Source organism: Antechinus flavipes, chromosome 1 (genome assembly GCF_016432865.1).
Source record: "Antechinus flavipes isolate AdamAnt ecotype Samford, QLD, Australia chromosome 1, AdamAnt_v2, whole genome shotgun sequence".
NCBI lineage: Eukaryota > Metazoa > Chordata > Mammalia > Dasyuromorphia > Dasyuridae > Antechinus > Antechinus flavipes.
This window is the reverse complement of record NC_067398.1, coordinates 74,620,247-74,644,683: the sequence shown is the minus strand read 5'-3', so window position 1 is coordinate 74,644,683 and position 24,437 is coordinate 74,620,247. Positions and strand designations below refer to the sequence as shown.

Genomic DNA, 24,437 nt, shown 5'->3' with positions numbered 1-24,437 from the left:
AAGTCATGCATCTCTAAAGAATGTAGAACTATGGAACTCTCATGACTCTTCAACAATGAGGAAAATCCCTTAGGAAGTCACAAGTATCTGCTCCCCAAAGTGTATTTTTCTGAGAAGTTTCTGAAAGTGCAATTTGAAATGTAATCTGCGAAAAAAAAAAATACAACACAAATAAGGAGAGAGAACTGAAAAAACTATATAAATATTTTCACCCTCACCATACCATTTGATTCTCATTTAAGCCAAATTACATTTAACCACAGGGAAGAAAGAAAGAGGGACAGAAGAGGACAGAGGAAGATGATGGAAGTGAAGGGAGAGAGGGGGAGACAAGAAGGAAGAAAGTTGAGGGGGAAAGAGAGGAAAACAGGGGATTGAAAGGGAACAATAGGGTAAGGAGAGAGGGAGATTTAGTGAAAGGGAAAGGAGAAGGGAAAAAAGAAAGGAAAGAAAGGAGAAAGGGAAGAAATAAAAAGGAAAGAAGGGGAAGGGAGGGAAAGAAAGGGGGAAGAAGAAAGAAAAGAGTTTAAAAGGGAAGAGAAATAAGGGAAGGAAGACATGAAGGGAAAGGAAAGGAATAAAGAGAAAAGAGGGAAGAAGAAGAAGGCAGAGAAGGGAAAGGAGAAGAAGATAGGTAAAGGGAGATATACAATTCAGTTAAAATGAAAATAAATGTGGAAACCCTTTCTACTGAATTAGGAGATAGAGGGGAACAAAAGCTAAATAGTTGATGGACTCATCTTTGTTTGATTTTCTTATCTTGTGATCAGCATCAAATCTTGATGTCTTAGTTTGTTCCATAATAGAGTGATCTACCATGGCTATTATCTGCAAGTAATTTAATATATTATGCCTTTACTGATACTTTTACTATCAACCCAAAGTTTTATTTATCCAGCCACAATATCTATTCTCATTTAAGTTCTTATAATACCAAAAAAGCATTAACTAAAACTAGCAATTAGTTTTGGAAATGAAAGTGTAGCCACAAATGTATTTTATTATTTTTTTTTCTGCCAGATTGAAGCAGAGGCAAAAATAGGAATTTTTTTCCTGAAGGAAAATATGAGAAGAATGCATGGTGGGGGAATGAGTAGGAGACTTCAGGGAAGGACCTTAAGACCATTAAAAGGAAAGAACTCAGCTTGTGTGAATAAAGAACCTAAGGATCCCACCTCTGGCACACAGTGGTTGTCAGCCTCATTATGTCATAGACAATTTCTGCCTGAGTCACTTATGTTCAAGACCACTCAGGCAGAGAGAAGAGTGATCTGTCCCTGAGAAAGTATGGTCTGCCTCTTTTCAGTGGAGTGACTCCAGGCCTTCAACCACAGTAGGACAGGGAAGGTAGATGGGGAGGTTAGACAATTGGGAAGAGAAAATTCTATTATTTTTATCTCCTTTAGCTTGGAAAAGTATATAGCTGGTATGTTAGTAAGCCACCAAGCCTTTGTGCTACTATTAAGACTGATGGTCTAGGGTAGGAAGCAGAAATCATTAAGCTAAGAATATGGAGATCAAGACACAAGGCCACTGAGGAAGAAATAGGCCCCTTTAAATTTCAGCATTTGGGAAAAGTTCCATTCACCCTCAAGTTAATATGGACTCAAATGACATCATTGATTTGTGTTAATGTCTTCTAATGAATACAGCAGCTATTTTTTTAATTGGTTCAAGAACAAAGTAATTGATATAAATATTATCATCCAATAAGCTGATGATGAACATTAGTCAGGTGACACTAATATATGACATGGAATGCTCAATTACTGAGGCATTCTCTTAGGGCCACTGTAGCAGAAAAAATACCATTCTAGAATTGCTTTGCAAAAACAATGAATGCCCTATCTCATTATTCTTACATCCTATTTTTGGTGCATATTGTCTGAGTGACCCTAAGCATGCTCCTTAAGCTGTCAATATTTCAGATCATTCTTTAACAGTCCAAGCTGCAGAATAGTTGTCTAACTACAACAAAGGGAGTTTCCTAAGTCAATATATAAATTTATTCTAGTCTAGTCCAGAGCTTGGCATCCTTGGGGAATATGGAATTACTGAAACATTTTAGAAATAATTCATCACATTGTTTGTAAGGAAGCAATCATTCTTCAGCGATGCCTTTACACTATATATCAGAAAAACCTTAAAGAATTTAAGCCTGAGAAAGAATGGCATTAAGAAAAGCTCTCTGATTATAAATAAACTGGAAGAGCATAGGATAGTTTACCTCTCAGACCTGTGGAAGAGGGAGGAATTTATGACCAAAGAAGAACTAGAGATCACTATTGACCACAAGATAGAAAATTTTGATTATATCAAATTGAAAAGTTTTTGTACAAACAAAACAAATGTAGACAAGATTAGAAGGGAAACAATAAACTGGGAAAACATTTTTACAGTCAAAGGTTCTGATAAAGGCCTCATTTCCAAAATATATAGAGAATTGACTCTAATTTATAAGAAATCAAACCATTCTCCAATTGATAAATGGTCAAAGTATATGAACAGACAATTCTCAGACAAAGAAATTGAAACTATTTATAGACACATGAAAATATGCTCCAAATCACTATTAATCAGAGAAATGCAAATTAAGACAACTCTGAGATACCACTACGCACCTGTCAGATTGGCTGGAGTGACAGGGAAAGATAATGTGGAATGTTGGAGGGGATGTGGGAAAACGGGGACACTGATACATTGTTGGTGGAATTGTGAACACGTCCAGCCATTCTGGAGAGCAATTTGGAGCTATGCTCAAAAAGTTATCAAACTGTGCATACTCTTTGATCCAGCAGTGTTTCTACTGGGCTTATACACCCAAGGAGATACCAAAGAAGGGAAAGGGACCTGTATGTGCCAAAATGTTTGTGGCAGCCCTGTTTGTAGTGGCTAGAAACTGGAAAATGAATGGATGCCCATCAGTTGGAGAATGGCTGGGTAAATTGTGGTATATGAATGTTATGGAATATTATTATTCTGTAAGGAATGACCAGCGGGATGAATACAGAGAGGACTGGCGAGACTTACATGAACTGATGTTAAGTGAAAGGAGCAGAACTAGGAGATCATTATATACCTCAACAATGATACTGTTTGAGGATGTATTCTGATGGAAGTGGATCTCTTCGATAAAAAGAGCTAATTCAGTTTCAATTGATCAAGGATAGACAGAAGCAGCTACACCCAAAGAAAGAACACTGGGAAATGAATATAAACTGCTTGCATTTCTGTTTTTCTTCCTGCGTTATTTTTACCTTCTGAATCCAATTCTTTCTATGCAACAAGAGAACTCTTTTTTTTTTTTTTTTGGTTCTGCACACATATATTGTATCTAGGATATACTGTAACCTATTCAACATGTAAAGGACTGCTTGCCATCTGGGGGAGGGGGTGGGGGGAGGGAGGGGAAAAATCGGAACAGAAGTGAGTGCAAGGGATAATGCTGTAAAAAATTACCCTGGCGTGGGTTCTGTCAATAAAAAGTTATTTAAAAAAAAAAAAGAAAAGAAAAGAAAAGCTCTCTGTACTGAGAGGCAAGAGATCAGGGTTCAAGGGCCAAGTCTGCCACTTAATAAACACAAAAAGTTAGATAAATCATTTCATTTCTCAATTTCTTACTTTATAAAATGAGATCAGAGTGGATGACCTCCAAGTTTCCTAACTACTCTAAAGCATTATAATTCTAGATAATCTGTAGTAAATTGCATACACCTAGATGTACAAATATGAAGAAGTAGAAAGATGCAAATAATCTAATATTCATTAAGAAAAATTTAATATATTTAGAAATACTATAAATTTATTTAAACTTTTTTTCATACCAAACTGTTACCCATGATAATGAAGGAAAATACATCAGAAATCAGTCCTACCTATCCTCTGAAAAAGAAATAAATCTTCCAGAAAGGAGTATCAATGGCTTTTTAATGTGAGGGGGAAAAAAATGACTCACCAGTAGCAAGGTTACAATGCTTGTAATGAGTTCTTCTTTGAAATGCTTTGCATTCCTAGATTTTTCCTTTTCTTTCACCTCCATTAACTTTGATGCTAGAAAGACCACCTTAGACATCAGCTCCTTTTTCATCACAAATTGGCCAGATAACTTGTGGTCAATTAATTTTCTGACATATTTGATTATCAAAACCACACTGTTAAATGTTACCTTCATGAAATGAAAAAGAATTGAGTAATAGATTTCACCTCACCCTCTGAATGATCATTTATCAACTCCCACATCATCACTAAGAAATATACATTCTTGAAATGAAAAATTACATCAGAAAATTTGAGCTTATCTTTGATACTGATATTCAGTAGATGTATGAGGTTTGGCATATAACTTCTCTGGTCCTTGATTTTCTTATCTATAACAGGAAAGGGCTCCACTAAATAATTTCTAAAACCTAAAATGCTCTTCTATCCTAAACCTATCATTGTTTCCCCCCATCCCATTTGATATAAGGAATTGATTGAGGCTCTTTTAGTGATTATTTTTAGTTCAATATAAATGGGGCCCTTTACTGTACCCATGAGAAAACCCTAAGCAGTCGGGAAAATGTGGCTCTATCATGAACTATAGCTGAAAATTTTGTCAGAAAATACTTTCAAAAGCCAACAACTAAGAGAAAGATTATTCCTCTTCTTATAGTGTCAGGAAAAATATCCAGCTAAGAGAGAGTGGCCATGTCCATTTATTCATTTAACAAGCACGTGGTAAAGTAACTATTACAATCAAAGTATGGTATCAGCATTATAAAAATGATAAAAATAGTTAAGATTTGGTCCCTGACCTTGAGAGACTTTTAATCTTGCGTTTTCCAAGGTTCCTTGGGGACTAGACTACATAATAGCATGTTTTAGATAACTATAATTTACCCATGTTTAAGCACCAAAATTTTTATCATAATTTTATCTACTTTTATTGATAATTTTTCCAAAGACACTCCCTTTTTTTCTGCCTCCTTTCCTCCTTTCTTAAAGAAACTAAACAGTAAAACATCTTCACATTGTGCTTGATGATATAGGATAATAGTTATGAACATTCTCAACTTGGTAGTATAACACTTTTGTGTTATACTACACAATATGCTTCAGTATTTTTTTTTTAATTTTTCTGTTTCTTTATCAGGCTTTCACACCATCAATTCTCCTACTTGTCACTGTATCTCTAAAGGACACTCCCAAGCCACAACTCCCAGCTCTATTATAGGAGGCTTAACTTCTAATTTGCTGAAGTCTGGGAATCTGGATAATCAAAATTATTAGCAAATGAATATTAAACAAGAGTCCTAAAGGCTCTGAGTGAGAGCCTAATCTACTTTTATTGAAAAGTCTCTCTGCCCACTTTGAAGTCAAGTGCTTCCTGCTAATTTTCTCCAATTTTTGGTGATAGGACTATGGTCTGAGGATTGAGTTTCCCACAAGTCTGACCTTCACATAAATTACTTGGAGAAATGTATTTAAAGAATTTTGAAAACTTTGCCATAAGAATATTTGCAAATAAAAATGATATCTCAAGAATTAGAAAATTAATTTTAAAACCAACTTTGATATGAAAGAAACTGATTTAAAACAAGAGCCATGTCTATCTCCCTAGGTATCAGTATAGAATCAGTGGGTAGTAGTGCTTATAATTAAAATTAAAAAATGCAATTTCACCTCTCCTATTAACAAAAAATAAGGACTAGTAATTATACCAAATGAGTGAAAGTAGGGATATTGAATAAGATCATAGGATCAACAACTATAGGGATGTAAAAGATCATATAGTCCAGTGATTCTTAATCTGGATTCAATGAAATTTTTTTTTTAAAAAAAGAAACATTTTGATTATTCAATTTCAATACATTTACAATCCTATCCTTTTTATTCATTAAAAAGCATTATACTGAGATGGAGTCATAACATTTCAGCAGATCGCCAAAGGAGTCCATAACATCAAAAAAGATTTAGAACCCCTAAGGCCCACTCACTTGATTTTTGTAAATAGGGAAATTTAAAGCCAAAGATATTAAGCCACTTACCAATTGCCTTGCAGTAATAAGTAGGGAAGTCAAGTCTCAAATTTTTTTCCTCTGACCCCAAACCTAATAATATCCTTTTAACTATACTGAATTGTGTCTTACAGAGTACTTAATGTCTCACTACATATTGTAAATCCATTTCTTCTCTAGGTTTTGAATTTACTTCCTACTGAATAAGACTCCTTACTAGTTATGTTTGAAATCGAAATTGCATGAGGTTATAGAATCACAAGACTTTAAAATTGAAATAGAACTAAGAGTTATTAAGGGAACCCCCATAAAAGCAGATAAATCTATTTTAATTTACACTGTACAGTACTTAGTATGGTTTATTCCTTATGAATATTCATTGATTTGAACAGGAATCTTTAGATTATGCAAACGAGAAGGAAACCATATTGGGACTCACCTGCTTGGAGATATTTATTAATTCATTCAACATTAGAATAGAATCAGCAATTTCTTCCTGAGGCAAGAAAATCAGCCAAAAATAAAGGAAAATTAGGATAAACCATTAAAATGAATCTTAGCTCTTCTTCATGTAAAACTATCAAGGAAAAATAACTATTATTTTTTCAGATTAAAACAATAACTTCTAATTACACAGAACCATCGCTCAGAGGTCATTTTTATTTGAGACACTATACTTTGCCTCAGTAGACTATAGTTCCCTGAGTGTAGGTATTATCTTCTTTGGTCATAGCAAGTACTTAATAAATATTGCACTTGCTTAACTGAAATTATCTTTGTATCCCACATACTTAACAGAGTCTTGCAAACAACAGATGTTCCAAAAAATATTCACAGTCTCATATATCAAAAGTTGGCAAATTCTTCCAAGAGTCAATAGTTATATTTTGTCTAATGTGTTCCTGGATAATGTAGGTAACAGAATTCAATAATACCATTCAACTCTGTATGTTAAAATTTTCCAATCTTGATTATAAGACTAAATTTAATTCTTTTACTACTAAAGAAATTTCCAAAACATACCGTGGCTTTCATTTTAACATTCCAAGGAACCAACAGCCATGAGATTTTTGAGTAATAAATTATTAACAAAATACTTAAGAAGGAAGAAGCACTTTTTGTATGTCTCTATAAAGTTTTCCATGGCAAAATGGCAAGAGAAATTGTTTCAAAATATAAAGAGAGAAGGATGCTTCCCCAAAGCAAAGCTTCTTAAATGATGAGTCATATAACTGAATGTGAGGGTCATGGATATAGGGGTAAACATTATCAAATATTCCACTAAGATTTATTTCTTTACATAAAAATAAATAAGTACATTCATCTCATAAGTATGCAAATTTGCTTTCTTCTTTAATAAATGATAAAATTGCATGTTTGGAGAGAGTTGTTTTGAAATAAATTTCTTTATGATTTATTATCAATAAATGTTTGATTTGTATACCTATTTTATATACCTATAAATCATTTGTTGGGAGTTGAAAGAGATGAGGTGAGATCTTTCAAGACAGTTGGGAAAATCCAGTAAGGCTTCATCTATTTCAAAGTTTGAGTAGGCCTGAATGACGTTAAGCATTAAGTCAAGGGCACACTTAAGTCCCCTCCCTGCTATCCTCCTAAGGGCATACTTAAGTCCCCTTGTTATCCTCCAATGAAACAGTGTTTTTCTGTTTAGGTCAAATATGGGCAATTATGTACTTATTGGTCAAGTTCAATTTCTTGGGCAGTTCCCGTGTTTAGAATGTAAGATCTTCAGCCAATAAGGATGAGGGTCAGTGGTGGGAGGGGGCATTTGCGCTAGGGATTAAAAGTGTTGACCCTGCCTCCTCCCTTCGATTATCTGCTCATAGGGTGGGATGCCGGATTCTCCCGGGAATGTATAATAAACTTTGCTTTGCTTCTAGAGATCTCTCCAGCTTTTTTATTAAATACGTATCTGAGCCACACAAAGTCATGTAAAATTTTCTCAGCAGAAAAGAGGTCACAAGTGAAAAGTTTAAGAATCTTTGCTCTAAAGATCCAAAAATTCAATGGGAGATGCTGACCAGATAAGAAGGCTTACCACTCAGGAACTAGGAGAAAAAGGAGCTGAATGATTATTAAATATAGAGGAAGAAGGGGAGAAATGGGGGAGGAGGGAATGAGCCAGTTTGAAGGTGGGACTGAGATCCATAAGTAAAAAACAAATGATTTTAAAAGCTCATAGACATTTAATACTTAGAGTAAAATAAGGTTCCATTTTTAAGAGAGCCGATACCTATATAGGTAACAACATCTGCCATAGGACAATCAAACAATTGAAACAAGGGGAAAAAAGCTACTGGAAAAACAGATCCATGACCCCTTTCAGATAGAGAAGACAGTATCCATTTCTGGAATAATTTCCCAAGAAGCTAAGTGTCCCTATATCTGTACAGAAGTCTCTTGAAATAATGCATTGGTACTTGTAATTTCATTGGTAAAAGGAACACCCACATCTCATTTGATCCTCACAACCATCCTATATACCCCTTTTTCTTATATGTTATATAATATGTATATTATACATATATTTCTTATATCCCAATTTTATAGATGAAGGAATTGAGGTAGAGAGAGGGTAGATGAATTGTTCAGGATCACAGAGCTAGTATATATCCAAAGACAGTATTTGAACACATGTTTTCTTGATTCCAAGTCCAGCACTTTCTCTGATATACATCTTATCTGTGAAAATCCTCCTAAAGAAACCTTCCTAAATGAAAGAATTCTGAAGAATTTGCTCTTTCATCTTCTGGTTTGTTGAAGGAGAAATTAGGCAGGGAGGATGAAAGAGTGACTTTGAATATGGTATCATATTAAATAAAATTATAGGTGTTTATTTACTTTTTCCCCCTGTTCAATTTCTTCAGATTTAAAGAAAAAAATTTTAATTCACATGCATAATCCCTCTATTTTTGTCCACCTGCATTTTTGATTTCCTTCACAGGCTAATTGTATACTATTTCAAAGTCCGATTCTTTTTGTACAGCAAAATAACTGTTTGGACATGAATACTTATATTGTATTTAATTTATACTTTAACATATTTAACATGTATTAGTCAACCTGCCACCGGGGGAGGGGGTGGGAGGAAGGAGAGGAAAAATTGGAACAAAAGGTTTGGCAATTGTCAATGCTATGAAATTACCCATGCATATAACTTGTAAATAAAAAGCTATAAAAAAAATTTTTAAAAGTTTCACATGCATAGCATTCATAGTTCAATAATTTCAATCACCTTTTATTATGATCCATGGGAAACAACTGGCCTTCTGCTACTTGGGAAGATAGGAATTTACTCTATCATTATTTCTATGAGAAAATCAGATTCTGCTATCATTTCAATTCAGAGCATCTTTTCTAGAATGTAAATTCACTATCTTATAAAGATTACTTACATTAGACATGGATTTCTTATCAATGACAATAGTATGATAAGAAAAATCCTTTAAAGTTTACAAAGTGTTCTACAAATATTTAGTCTAAAAACAACTCTCTGAGATAAATATTATCAGTATATTATCCTCATTCTACAGATAAGGATACTGAGGCTCAGAGAGTCTAAGTGACTTGACCATAAGAGTCCTGGACATGGAATTAGGATCCCCTCCTTAATGGGATGCATATTTTTGTTACTGAGTCACTTGTTAGTTGTGTTCAACTTTTTATGACCCTATTTGGGGTTTTCTTGGCAAGGATACTAGAAAGGTTTGGTATTTCCTTTTTCCAGCTCATTTTACAGAAAAAGAAACTGAGGCAAACAGCAGTAAGTGGCTTGCTCAAGTCACACAGCTAGAAATTGTCTGGGACCAGATTTGAATTCACAAAGACTCATCTTTCTGACTTCAGACCCAGCATTCTATTCACTACACTAATATCACTAAGTATATTGATATAGGGAACATACTTCTCATCCATAAAAGACAGAAGGTGTCCTCTTTCTAAGATCCTCTAAGGAAGTTTTCTTCTAGCTCTAAATCTACAACACTATGATATATAACTAGTAAATGTCAGAGGAAGTTTTTGAACCCAAATATTCCTGTCTCAAAGATCCAGCTACTCTTAAGGCTTTTCTTTCTAAGACTAAAAGTATTTGATTATCAGGCAGCTGGTTGGTTTTTATAGGGAACCAGCTATACCTATAAAACAGTGATTCCCAAACTTTTTCTTTTAGTTATCTACCACGTCATTAGACAGTTTTTAATCATGTACTCTTAATATGTATATATTTACATTTTTTAAAATTATGTATATGTACTATTATACTAAATAAGTACATATATCATTTACACAAAAAAATAAAAGGATGAGAAAAAAAATGATCCTTGAGAAAGTAGAACCTCAAGTTTACTGCGTGAGGGAGTAATATGGTCAGTAGTATACTTTAGGATGATCACTACGACAGTTGTGACAAAGATAAAGTGGAGTAGAGAGACACTCAAGGCAAGAAGATTAGATAGGATATTAAAATAATTCTAGCAATAGGTAAACAGGAACTGAACTACAGTGGCAGCTGAGTGAATAAAGAGAAGGGGACACATGGAACAAATATTATTGAGGTAAAAAAATAAGATTTGGCAACAGATTAGATATGGAGAATGAGAAACAGAGAAGTTGAAAATGACTTTACAATTGCAAACATAAATTATAAGAAGGATGAAGAGTTTCTCAGTAGTAATAAGGAAATTGAAAACAGGGTGGGTTTGAGCAGAAAGATAATTCAATGATATCTCTGATGCCGATTTCAACCCATCTATAGCTGTTTATCATATACTACTAATTTCCCATTCCAGAAAAGAAAATGGGTTGGGGATGGGGGGTGACTAGGAAGGAAGCAGTTCTCATCTGCAATAATCCCAGAACAGATTCTGTACTCTGAAGGGTCTTTTTGGAGGCCAGAGTGTAAAGATGATGGGTATGTGGAAGCAGAGGAGATAACTTTTTGCCACACATCTGATCTAGATGCCTAGGTCTCAGCCAGATTATAATCAACCCTTGAGGGGTCAATGCTGCCTAGTCATAGCAGGCCAGCAGTTGGGAGTGGAGAAAGGAGTTGAAGTAGGGAACGTTAATCTATCATGTGTTTTGGGAGTGTCATAATTTCATTAGAAATAAGTCTGCTATTTACTTTCACAGGGAAAGTTAGATTTGCCTTCCTGCCTATTGATTATTTGATCATATATACTCCTTGAAATAGGGTCTTACCCTACAATGCTATGAGCTCAATGAAGTAAATAAATTAACCAAAAACGTCTATGGACATATATGCATACATAAACATACACTCATATATGTGGGTTTTTGTTGATCTATATACCTATATACAATTTATACTTGATGCTACCATAATGACCACCTGATTAGAAGGAAAGCTTCTATCTTCCCTCTCCCCTCGCCTATTCCAACAAAACTCTAAAATTCTCATCAGACTGAATCACGATCAAAGAATCCTAGAGAGAAACTAACTTAAGTGACTCCTTCCACTCTGGAACTGCAAAAAGTCAGCCATATGTAATAGAAAAGAAGGGTCTGCTTTTCTCTTCCCAAGCAGACAGTGTCCTGGAGAACAAGGACCTGTATAGCTTGCATGTCTAGAAGCAGCAGGAGAGGAAGACTTTCCTAAAAAAAAAAAACAAAAAACCTAATAGTGAGCAGAAAGCTTTGGAGAAGGGACCTTGGAAACCCCAGGGAAACAGAGCAGGTCTCAGCACTTTGATCAGAATAATGCTAACACGGAAGCTCTGAAGTCCCTAGCACTGAATGAGACATCAGAAAAGATCCTTGAAGATCCAGCATTTTACCCTTAAAGATCTGAGAGGCCGAGGAAATATAGGGAAATAGGGAGAGATGAGATTAACCAGGAGAATAATGAAGGGAAGAAAACAGGCACAAGTAAAACAAACCTCCTAATTCTGAATTGGGTAAGAAGGGGTATGAAGAAAAACAAAGAATTAAAAATCTAAGAGCATGGCAGGACAAATTGTGACATGTGAATGTAATGAAATATCACAGCATAGGAAATGACAAAATGGACAGCTTCAGAGGAAACTTGGAAGACCCCTGTAAGATGATGCACAATGAAGTGAGAAGATCTAGGAGAACAATTTATACAAAGTTAACATTACAAACAAAAACAACTTTTGAAGATTTCAGAATCCTGATCAAAGCAATGATCAGCCATATCTCAAGAGACATTTTACCCATGTCCCAGCAGAGGTGGTTGACAGAAGATGCAGAGGCACATTTTTTGATGTGGCCACTGGACTCATTTTGCTTGACTGTTCATTTGTTCTTTTATTCTTTTATTGGGTTAAGAAAGCTAGGGTTGAGGAATTAGCAATATGATACCCCCCAAAAAGAGGTCCATTTTTAAAAAGCACATAGAAGAGAACAGAAGAAAATTCAGAAGGAAACATAAGCAGGACAGTTTTGAAAGTTATATGTCTTCTAATTTACTTTAAAAAAAACTAAACAATGTAAAATGGAAATTGACAGTTTCATAAAGATTCCTCTTTTGTATTCTCCTATGTGTATAGAAATGCTCTTTGTTGGTATTTGCATTCATAATTTAAAAAAATTAAAATAAAGGAGAAAAATACACACATATACTTAAACACAAAACATATATATATACCTGGTCTTGGAAAGATAAGCTGCATACTGAAGAAATCAATAAATTCCTCATTTGTGACTGTAGGTCAAAGACATAACTTTGATCTTCTGCATAGAAATGATTCAGAATTTTAGTTAACATTATTATGTAATTTCTAATTTCTCCATAGTTCCCCATAAGTAGGAGAGTGGTTAGGTTTTTAAGACTTGAATTATACCTACAGAAAAAAATTAAGGTTTTCATGATGGTTATTACAGTATAATTCAACCTATATATCAAAATAACAACATATCCTCTAAAAAACAAAGATATCTCTTTCAGGTATATTTTTAACACAAAAATACATGTATGTATAAATATATGTGATATAAATATATGCATATATATATATGAGCATGTATATATATATTTTCACACATAATCAATTATAGATATATGTGTCTCAATATGTATACAATAAGATGGCACAATGTATAGAGTTTTGGACATGGAGTCAGGAAAACCTAACTTTAAAATCCAATTGATATAATTACTCATCAACTATTAGTAGTAGAATCTACAAAATTTGGCAACTAATCAAATGTAGAGATTGAAGGAGAAGGACAAGTCAGAGATGACTTAAAGGTGATGAACCAAGGTAACTGGAAGGGGTAGTGCTCTTGACAGAAATAGGTATATTAGAAAGAGAAATGGCTTAGGGATTAGTATTAGAATTGGGGGAGTGTTCAAATAATAAGCTATGGGTAGGTATGTTGAGTTTGAGGTTATAGATTTTAATGAGAAACTCAAAATGACAAGAGTAATGGTAATGAGCAAGCCAACAAACAATGAGAAGAGACTTAATATATTAGAGAGATAACATGGATGAGGAAAAAGTCTCTTGGAATAATAGAGGAGAAAATTGGCAATAAAGTTAATGGGGGAAAGAGAGAGTTTAAAGGTATGAAGTATGAGAGAAGGGAAATAGCTTCCATTTTCTCAGTGAGGTTAAGGAAACAAACTATACTAGGAGAAAAATGGAGGGATGGTTTTATGAAGTACAATATGAGAAGGGTTGGAATAGTTACTTGGAATAACAAGATTTATTTGCAAGTGTCATATATCCTACTAGATTATAAACTTCATGAGGGAAGAATTAAATCTAAAAAGCTATGTATCTCAGAACAAGGTATATAGTAAGTAGTAGTTTCAAAGAGGCAAATTTAGATCTAAAATAATAAAAAAATTTCCTCACAATGAGAGCTATCCCAAAGTCAAATAAGCTAGTTTGGGAGGTAGTGGTTTCTTCCTCACTTGGGGGTCTTCAAGCAAAGACTAGATGATGACTTGTCAGAAATCTTATAGAAGGAATCCTTTCTCTGGTATCTGTGGGACTAGATGGGCTTCTGAGGAACTATGAAATTCTGTGATTATGTGAAGCTATATTATAAAGTATGAAAGCACTAGCAGAATCACATATTCCAATGAGTGTATAATCCATCCTAATCCTCCCAACTCTAACGGAGAATCTGACACCCTACTATTTCTTTTTCCAAAACCCTTGTCTAGTTAGACTTCATGCCCATTGCCAGCCTGATCCAAGTATGACCTCTCAAAAACATAAATGCTTTCTTAGGGCCTTTTCATTGCAAATGCTACTTACAGATCCTCTTCTGGCCTGTAATTCAAAGATGATCCGTTCCTATGGAAACTTGGCAGTACTGTCACATTCACAGCACAAGGATGAGATTTAGAGCCATATCTGTTTGTGATCTCCATAAAGACAGTTACTACAACAGAAGACAAAAGATAAATGTGAATGTGTACATATGGAATGCATCAAAAGCCTCCTTTTATCCCAGTATTCAATGCAGGCTTACTGTCTCGACATTTCACATATTAATAGTCAATTAGTGGCAGGTGAAGACAAGTTTTATCCTTGAAAAACTTAGTGTGAAATGAAATGAAAATAGTGAAATCTTACCTCCCAAGTCAGAAATATAAAATACAGACTTTAAACTTTATACATAATAGTTAACATAATAAATCAACAACTTATTTATTGAGTTCTTAGTAGATATATGAAGAACAATTTGTGAGGCACTGGAAGGACAGAAAGAAGATATGACAATGCTACCTCCTATTAAGGAGCTGACTAGGTCATTTACATATATGTGCACTCTGACACACATGTATATGAAAACAAATATATTTTATACATATATAATAAATAAATATAAACTTTAAAGTTATATAACAAAGAAATTATAAATAAATAATAAACTTACAATTATATGTGTTTGTATTATTGTTGTTTTGTCAGCTTATTATTATTATTGTTATTTTTGTTGGTTATTAGGTCATTTGCCTGGGGTCACACAATTAATAAGGCAAGATTCAAATTCAGGTTTTCATGATTACAAGACCAACACTATCCACTGAGCTACATAGCTACATCAAGTAGGTGGACTTTAAGCTGAGGCCTCAAAGGATGGATGGACATACAGACTTGTGTGTTGAGAAGTAGAGATTTGGTCATCTTATAAAGAAGAATCATCAAAGAAAAGTAGAAGAAAAATGAGCCCAAATTTTTAAAAAAAGGACAGAGTGAGAAAATAAAATCCATAAGAGTGAATGAAATTACTAAGGGTGAGAGTATATAGAAAGAACACAGGAGGGATAAGGGAACCAGGAGAGTATGGAAGCCAAAGATATGGACATTATTTAGAAAGAGGTGATCAAATATGAAATTCTAATGAAAAGGTAAGGAAAACAAAAACTAAGAACTATTATTGGATTTGGTGAGGTGACAATTATTGCTGATTTTAAGAATGTATTTTCAGTTGAACTGTTAGGGACAGAGAAGAGATGGAAAAAAATTGTTAAGGAATAAGCAAAGACAGGAGGTGTAGGGATTTGTAACACATTTTCCCTTGTCACTGTTTTTCTGAAGCCCTTTTCAGTATTTAGTTTATCCCCTTTTTGTTTTTTGACCAAGGAACATATGTGGTTTAGATTATTCATGAAGTATTTCCTCAAATTTACCTTAGTTCATTTATCTAATATTTGGCACAGTGCTTGGTACATACTAAACAATCAACAAATGCTTTGGCTAGTGCTCTATCATACATTTATTATTTTATTAACAATTAAAAATATCTGGTCTCATTTTTATTTTACTTTTGAAAAAAGTATCATTTTACTGTTATTCTTCCATATTATTTGAACTTATGAATAAAATGATGCTTTTTTGAAATATTCCAAATTTTCATTCTTGTCAAAAAAAAATTCACCCAAAGCTCTAAGGCTTTATACTTATCATGAAGAAAACCCTCCCACTCAATAAATCAATCTGTTTATATCATTAGTCAAAAGCTTCTTTTTGACACATACACACCTATTTAAAAGCTATGTGGAAAGGTTATAGAAATGAGACATAAACACAGCTAATGAACCAAATATAATAGTAAAATTTACCTTTGTATTTGTCCATAATTTCACCAGCAGGCAAAGTGAAGTAATATTGTATATCTCTCCCTCTATATAAAGGTATTTTGGAGGATTTTCCTATTTGGTAACTGAATTCATAATAGTAGTCCTATATTCAATGTCAGAGAAAACATAACAAAGACATTAAAATCATGAAATTTATAATGACCAATTCCTTATATTCCAATAAAGGAAGTTTTTACATAAGAGAAAGTCAGCATAATGTAGAGAATAAAACATCTAATCAGGAATCTGAAATGTTGGGTATGAATTCCCCTCAAACACTTAGTTAAGAATCCCTTACATAATTGCTAATATTCCTTTTCACTCAAAAGAATAATCCAATCACTAAATACTATAAGATTCTGATGTATTTTTCAAAATCTTGTTTCATTTAAAATTCACTCATATTTCTATAGTACCTTGAAAATTAGCCAATAAGCATTTATTAAATCCCTACTATGTGCTAGGTACTATGCTAAGTATTGAATATACAAGGCCAAAAATAAATAATGTTTTCAAGGAGTTCCGTCTAATGGGGAAGACAAAATGCAAACAACTATGTATAAATAAGATATTTATAGGATCAATTGGAGATAATCCACAGAGAGAAAGTAGTAGCATTAAAGGGTATCAAAAGAGGTTTCTTGTAGAAGAGGTGAGGTTTTAGGTAGAGCATGATGGGAATTCAGGGATGCAGAGGTAAGGAGAGGAAGCATTCTGTGAAAATGTAGTTTGGGGAAATGGAGTATCTCAAAGTGTTCAGTATTACTGGATTGCATACTACATAGGGATATGGAAGAAGATTGGAAAGGTAGAAGAGGGCCAGTTTATTAAAAAATTAAAATGTCAAACAAAAGATATTTATATTTAATCCTGAAAGGGATAGGGAATAGCGGGGTTTATTGAATAGGGAGGTGATATAATCAAATCTGCATTTTTTTATTTTTTTATAGCTTTTTATTTACAAGTTATATGCATGGGTAATTTTTCAGCATTGACAATTGCAAATCCTTTTGTTCCAACTTTTTCCCTCCTTCTCCCCCCCCCTTCCCCCAGATGGCAAGTTGACCAATACATGTTAAATATGTTAAAGTATAAGTTAAATACAATATATGTATACATGTCCAAATCGTTAATTTGCTGTATAAAAAGAATTTGACTTTGAAATAGTGTACAATTAGCCTGTGAAGGAAATCAAAAATGCAGGCAGACAAAAATAGAGGGATTGGGAATTCTATATAGTGGTTCATAATCATCTCCTCAGTTCATTACTGCTCTATTGGAACTGATTTGGTTCATCTTCATTATTGAAGAGGGCCACGTCCATCAGAATTGATCATCATATAGTATTGTTGTTGAAATATATAATGATCTTCTGGTCCTGCTCATTCACTCAGCATCAGTTCATGTAAGTCTCTCCAGGCCTTTCTGAAATCATCCTGCTGGTCAATCAAATCTGCATTTTAAGAAATTCAATTTGACAGCTAAGTGGAAAGTAGCTAGAGTGGACAAAGACTTGAAACGAGAAGACCAACAGACTATGACAATAGTTCAAGCATGAGGTGATAAAGATCTATGTCAGATTTGTGGCAGCTCTGTGATGTTGACAAAATTCTTAGCCTTTCACTTTCCTCATATTTATAGTGGATATAATGATGTTTGTACTATCTATTTCGTGGTGTTCTTGTAAGTAAAATTCTCTACAAAGTGCTCTAGAAATGTGAGTGGATTTTAAGTGAAACAAGATTTTAAAAATACACTAGAATCTCATAGTATTTAATGATTGGATTTATTTTTTTGAGTGAAAAGGAACATTAGTAATTATATAAGAAATTCTTAATCTTTTTTTTATATTGTGGATCCCTTTGGCAGTGTGGTGAAGCCTATGAATCATTCCACAGAAAAATGTTTCTGAATACATAAAATAAATACATAAAATTTCAAAAGAATATAGTTTCCAATTCTTTTGAAAACAATGTCCTTGAAACCCAAGTTAAAAATTTCTGACTAGACCAACTCCTTCATTCCATAGAATTAAACCCTAACCCTAACCCTAACCCTAACCCTAAATCTTCGTTCAGGGCCTCATCATATCTTCTGGAAAAGGATATATTTCCCTCCTCATAAGTTTGTTGTATAATTTCTGTTATAAAAAGGAGAATCACAAATATATAACAATGAAGGAATAAATACATTTAAATTGTTTGATTGTTTAAGACTACTTTCGTAGACTGTTATTTCTAGGTTTCTCCTAAAAACTTCATTCACAGGAAAATGATAAGCCTGGCAGAATAGGAATCCCAGATAAGATTCAAATCCAACTTCTCTCACACCAAAGTTCTGTGTTTACTATTTTACTGTCACCTACATTTTTGCCCATCAGTTAATGAAAGTATTCTTGTTTTGTTTTCACTTATGAGGGAACAGAAGACTTTCATCTCACAGGATAGTTACTTTTACATCCTTCACATTCTGATCTGTTTTATTTGGTATACTCAAGTAGCATGTAATTGGAAGATTTCAGACCTATTTGGCTCATACAGGAGTCAATGGCCTTTATAGGAATCATAGTCTTTGAATCTGTGTGTTCCTAGAACTGCATCTGGCTCCTTTGAACTCTACATGTAGAAAATCAGATAAATTTGAGATATCTTTTCCTACAAATCTGAAATCTGCAGGAGTCTGCTTGTATTGTTCATGTTTAAAGTCTCTTCTCAGAAAACTTTCTAGAAGTACTTTTTAGAATAAAGATGGCATGCCCTCAGAACATGCATTGGGGGATATTTCTGGGGAAATAAAGGATATCTTAAGCAACATGGCCAGGTGAGTGTGATTTCAGCACCAGGAGAGCACTCAGTGGTTTTGTGACTTGAATACAACTTTCTGATCACTTTCAATTATAGACATTGAGAGTTTACGTACAGTAGAGTAGCTAAAATGCTGAATGGGTAGTTAGGAGAAATGAATTTTAGGTCCATAATGCCATTAACAGCCATGTAACTTTGGGCTTGTCACTCACTGAATCTTCCTTTTCCTGTCTTTCATTTGGGGGTAATGATAATGACTATAGAATTTTCTAACATCAATACTCAAGAATTTTATAAATATTTACACACTATACTGATTATCATTTTAGAAAGGAGAGTGGTCTTTATAATGGCTTTAAAAAGCCTTCAAAATGTTTGAAGTAGTCTTAAAAATAAAAACAAAACCATAAATTATAATTCTTTTCATAGAAGGATGACAATTTTGCCTTTGTTTTTTATTCATAGCCAATGACATATATCTTTCAATCATTATCACTCTTTTCAGTAGCACATCATAAACTTTATAAGTAATTATTCTATAGTTATGAAATATGGATTTTATTTGCACTTCAAAGTATGTCATCTACAATAATAGACAACATTTGTTGCTTGGGACCTACTTTGGCCACACAGATAGCATTAAAGCACTATGAAATGCTTACTGCTTTCCCAGACATGCAGAAAACACTGAAGACTGTATAAACCTCATAACCGTGACTGGGCTGTACTTGGCAAGACATCTCCTTTGGAACTTCATTGACAGTAAAATATAATTGTGCTTTGCCTAATGGATTGTGGTTTGAGACTGCAGAGAAAAATAAGAATCAATTGAAACATATACAAAACATCTAGATTTATCTTGACAGACGTAATATGTAAAAGAAGACTGAGAAGAGAATCAAAACTTAATTCAACAAAGGATCTTGTTGAAACAGATGCCAAATGTTCAATGTATTATTCATGGTGTATTATCCAAAAAGTATAGGATTAAAATTTGTGTTCAAATGGAGTAGTAAAAAGAATGGGAGAGAGAATTAACAAACATCAGAACTAAAAATCAGTGCCTTTGGAGAGAATCAGACTGCCCATATTTAGGAAAAGTTTACACTTGGATCACTATGCTTACCAGACCATAAAGTGTTCAGTCAGGTGATCAATCAGTGCTGCTCCAAATCAACTCCCTAGCTATTATATAATATATATAAGAAAAAAAGAATTCTCAACAAGTATCAAAATATGGTTTGGCAGGAAGAATACAAAAGTGGAAGTAAGATCAACTGGGTTCTGCTCCATCTAGCCTTCACTTAAGTGTAGAAGAAAAATATGTACACACATGGAAGCAAGTGGTGAAATTATAAGTTCAGAGAATAGAAAGCAGTAGAATGTATGAAGAACAGTAATATAGATTGTAAGAAGAGCATGAAATGGGATGTTAAGGAATTTGTATTTTACTTAGAGATAAAAGGTAGCCACTGAAGATTTTTGAGCTAGAGATTGGCAGGTTTAGACCTGTCTTTCACAAACATTATTTCAGCAGCTTTGTGGAGATTATAAGGAGAGACACTTATTAGGATGCTGGATATAATATACTACAAAAATAAATTCACAAATGATTAGTGGCTATGATTTCTAGGAAAGTAAATTAAGAAAACCCCCAAATTTTCATTATTCCTAAAAACCAAAAATGTCCATTTGAAAACATCACTTACCTACAGAAGCTTGTATCACATATGTCTCTCCACCTCTCAGGAAAAATGGTTTAAATGTAACAGTTTTTGATGTGATACCTAACAGAAAAGATATCCATAAGACTCTAGTTACCAGAGGAAATCACTTCCTGGGACAGATGACATCTACAAGTAAGTCGGCCATATTTGTATGGTTCTGAGACACTAAGCAGAGTTTTCAGGGCTTCTTTCTAAACCTAATTTTTATTCACACACCCAAAATTTTAAAAACATGCTTTTACCACTTAACAAAATGCTCTCTAATTTTGTAGAGATGAGAGTGACTCCCTCAAACAAACATCTCAAATTTCTTGAAGTATTTGACTTAGATCTTTCCTTTTAAGTTATCTTACTCCACCTTTTCATATCATAGCTATTTGTAGACAATATCTTTATCTCTCCCACATCACTTCTTAACTTCTTTTTATGTGTTTAGAAGTTTACATTAAAATGTAAACTACTTGAGGACAAAAAATGTCTTTCTAAATGTATTTGAATTCCCAGCCTTTATCAAACCACTTGGCATACATTAATCTGTCAACAAATGCTAGTTGACTATCATGTTTTTCCCCCCATTTGATAGGCTATAAGTTCTTTGAAAGTTAGATCTGTGTGGATCTATCTTTTGATAACCAAAATAAAATATATTCATGGCTTATTAAAAATTTGTTGGGAAATAATAGATTGGCACAGAGATGTTCTCATTTCAAGTCTAGTGCTTTTTTCCATTATATCATCATGCTTCTTTACTCTATACTCAGAAAGGAAAGAGGGACAATCACATGAAAAAGATCTGAACCATATAATTACTTTTAAAAGTACATTAAAACTAAGTCCTTGTCTATAAAACCAGACGACTCCAGAAGAAGATGAGTAAGTGACATCTAAGCTATTCTTATTCAAACTGTGACAACCCTGCAGGTGAGTAGAAAATGCATACCTGAAGATGTGTAGCTTTGAAAAACAGTTCTGCTAATTAATGATTTGGACCAATCTACCATAAGCAAGGGTGCAGTATTTTCAGTGGAGTAGGATGAATCAATTAGATTGTAACCATCATCATTGTCAAACATAGTGTCTATATCTTCATTTTCATTTAGTTCTGTGATACTGATATTCTCTACCAAGAGAACAAAACATACCAATGGGTGATAAAGAAAAAAAAAATGTAACAATTCTCTTAAATAAAGCCTCAGAGATTAAAAATTAATATTTCCAAAAATTCCCTTCTCCACTCTCTAAAAGTATTATATAGTGCAAAGTTTATCTGATAGACATAGGAGGATTTATATGTATGAAGTAGAGAGAAGATGTCAGATGCAAAAGAACAAATATATAACAACAATAATATAAATGAAAGTAGCACTTAAAAACAACTAAATTCAGATTCAATGCAATGGCCCATCTTAATTCCTGAATACATACTTATGAAACATACTTCTCTCCTTTCAATAAAGAGATGGGATAGATGAGAGAAGGTGGGACATGTGTATATTTCTTGATTATGGAGGAGATTTCCATGTGGGAGAAAAGCATATCAGGAAATGACTATGGTGTTAAAAAAAAAAAAAAAAAAGGAAAGCAATAAAAAAATAAAAAATAATGCCTTTAAAAATTTATTGCAATCCAAGAATTTGCTTTTTTGAGATTACATTTTTTGTCAGCTAAATTTCAATAATACAACTGCATAAGCCAATGATGCTACTAAAAAATGGTTTAAAAATGACTTGGAGATACTAGTTATAATTGATTCAAGAAGAAATTGTAAATGATGTCATACTGGTAGTCATTGGTAATTGAAAGGAGAGATTGGAAATATATATTGATTCTTCTAATGCAAAATAGAGACAGCTGGAACAATTCGTATAAATGTGGAAGAATCTGAGCAATAACTTATAAAGTACCATAAAGCTGAAGGGAAGGCCAGTGAGAATGTCTAAGAAAATGGTCTATGTCAAATCAATGATAAAATTTAATTCATTAAAATTGTCATAAAATATATTGACCTGGATGTCTTCCTCTTGGTGGTTCCATTGCCTCCTTGATATTGCTATAATAAAATTCAAAATCTATGGAAAGAACAAAATACCATTGGAAACACAGCTTTTGGTAGTGTTGGATTTTTTAAAATCAATATCTTCTCAAATTAAATCTAGAATGAATGGTAAAATTTAACAAAATATCTGTTATTTACTATAACTCTCTTTAACTAACATATCTATGTTTATATTGATTGATTTTCATAATGATATTCCTAAAATATTTAAAGACTCAAAGTGCTCCTAAATTATCAAAGAAATAATGAATATTGAGAAAGAGGACTGGCCTTGAAAAATGAATGAAATTATGCTATCTCAAAACCAGAAGAAACTTTATAGGCAATCTAATCCAGCTACCATTTGAAGCATGTTTTAGACGAAGAAAAATTTGTGCCTGAATCCTGTGGGAAAGGGAATGTGAAACATTCAAAACATTGCTCTTACTATAATAATTACAATTTGAATATAAGGTTGAAAGGAGGCACCAAAAAAAGATTCCATCTCTATAATTTCAACAAATTGGTTCCTTTATGTGAAATATTCATACATAATCTAAAATTATAATCTGAATTTGGTTGTAACATAATCTGACATATAATGACTATCATCTGAAATATCTTCTTTGATGACTATAGGATCCCTTCAATATGGATACTCCCTTCCCCAGTGCATGTTGCAATTCATCCATGCCTTAATATACTCATTCTTGATCAGATCCTCCCATAGATGCTCCATTAGGGATATACTCAATATAACATGGGACTCTAAGTGTTTAGAATTTTTTGGATAAAACTGTAGCATTTAGGATGTTCAACTTTCACTCTCATTAAATGGCCAAAAAAACCTTTTTTTTTCAAAAGTGTACATTTCTACTACTTTTTTTTTTTTTTTTAACCTGGGGTGCTGGTCACACTCCCTTGGCTGACTCTAAGTTAACTTTCATTTCAAAAATAAAGCTCTAGATTTAACAGACTTTTGATTGACTTCCTCAGGGTCACTCAAGGTACTAATTTCTCATATTTCTAGTGGATTGCTTCACTTCATATGCTCTGAACTCTATCATCCCCTAAATACCTGTCTACTGAAGAGATTAAGTCTACCTATTCCCAAATTGCTCTAAGGATTTTACTTTGCTTGTGCTTCTGCTTTATTTCATTTCCCTACTTTGTCCCAAGGCAGTCCAAGGGCTAAGTCCCCTTCCTCCCTCTTTCCCAGTAGGATATGAACCTGTGAAATTATACATGGGGAAAATGAGTCAGATGGTGACCTAGAAAAAAAATATGGAAATGTTTTCACTTGAAATAAAAAGAGAAAAAAGGCCTTATTAGATCTAGTCTATTTTTTTTTAATTTAATCATGCTTTTCTTTCATCTACTTCAATAATTAGTATGTAAATCCACCATTCTATTTCATTTAAAATCTGTCTAAAGTTTCACAGCAATAAATTTTGGCTTTTAGTGATAAACTTTGATTTACGAATTGATGGATCTCTTCATGTTTAATCTGCTTAGACAGCAAGGATTAGAAAAGCAGTGAACCAAAAATTAAATAAGTATCATTAGTATACTATTCTCTGGATCTACTATATTTAAGCATAAGTTAATATTTTTGTAATTTAAAATTTGTTTAGCATTCATAAATGACTATTCCCTAATATCTTAGTTGACTAGAAATAAATATAAAAGTCATAATGTGTTTGCTATTGCTATTATTTTACTTGGTATTCAAAAACTATGATTGATAATCATGCACTAAAAAAGATA

At 33.2% G+C, this 24,437-nt stretch overlaps 1 protein-coding gene across 1 annotated transcript in view; it reads right to left on the bottom strand.

The window, feature by feature from the left end:
• PKD1L1 (polycystin 1 like 1, transient receptor potential channel interacting) overlaps positions 1-24,437 on the bottom strand; it is a 146,639-nt gene that overhangs the window by 73,630 nt on the left and 48,572 nt on the right. The window contains exons 13-20 of the mRNA XM_051970617.1: positions 21,576-21,755; positions 20,618-20,695; positions 19,571-19,713; positions 16,087-16,207; positions 14,273-14,399; positions 12,652-12,847; positions 6,436-6,492; positions 3,956-4,165 (exon numbers count right to left, since the gene is read on the bottom strand). Of these exons, the coding sequence (XP_051826577.1) occupies positions 3,956-4,165; positions 6,436-6,492; positions 12,652-12,847; positions 14,273-14,399; positions 16,087-16,207; positions 19,571-19,713; positions 20,618-20,695; positions 21,576-21,755 (1,112 nt within the window). The remainder of the gene's footprint in view (positions 1-3,955; positions 4,166-6,435; positions 6,493-12,651; positions 12,848-14,272; positions 14,400-16,086; positions 16,208-19,570; positions 19,714-20,617; positions 20,696-21,575; positions 21,756-24,437) is intronic.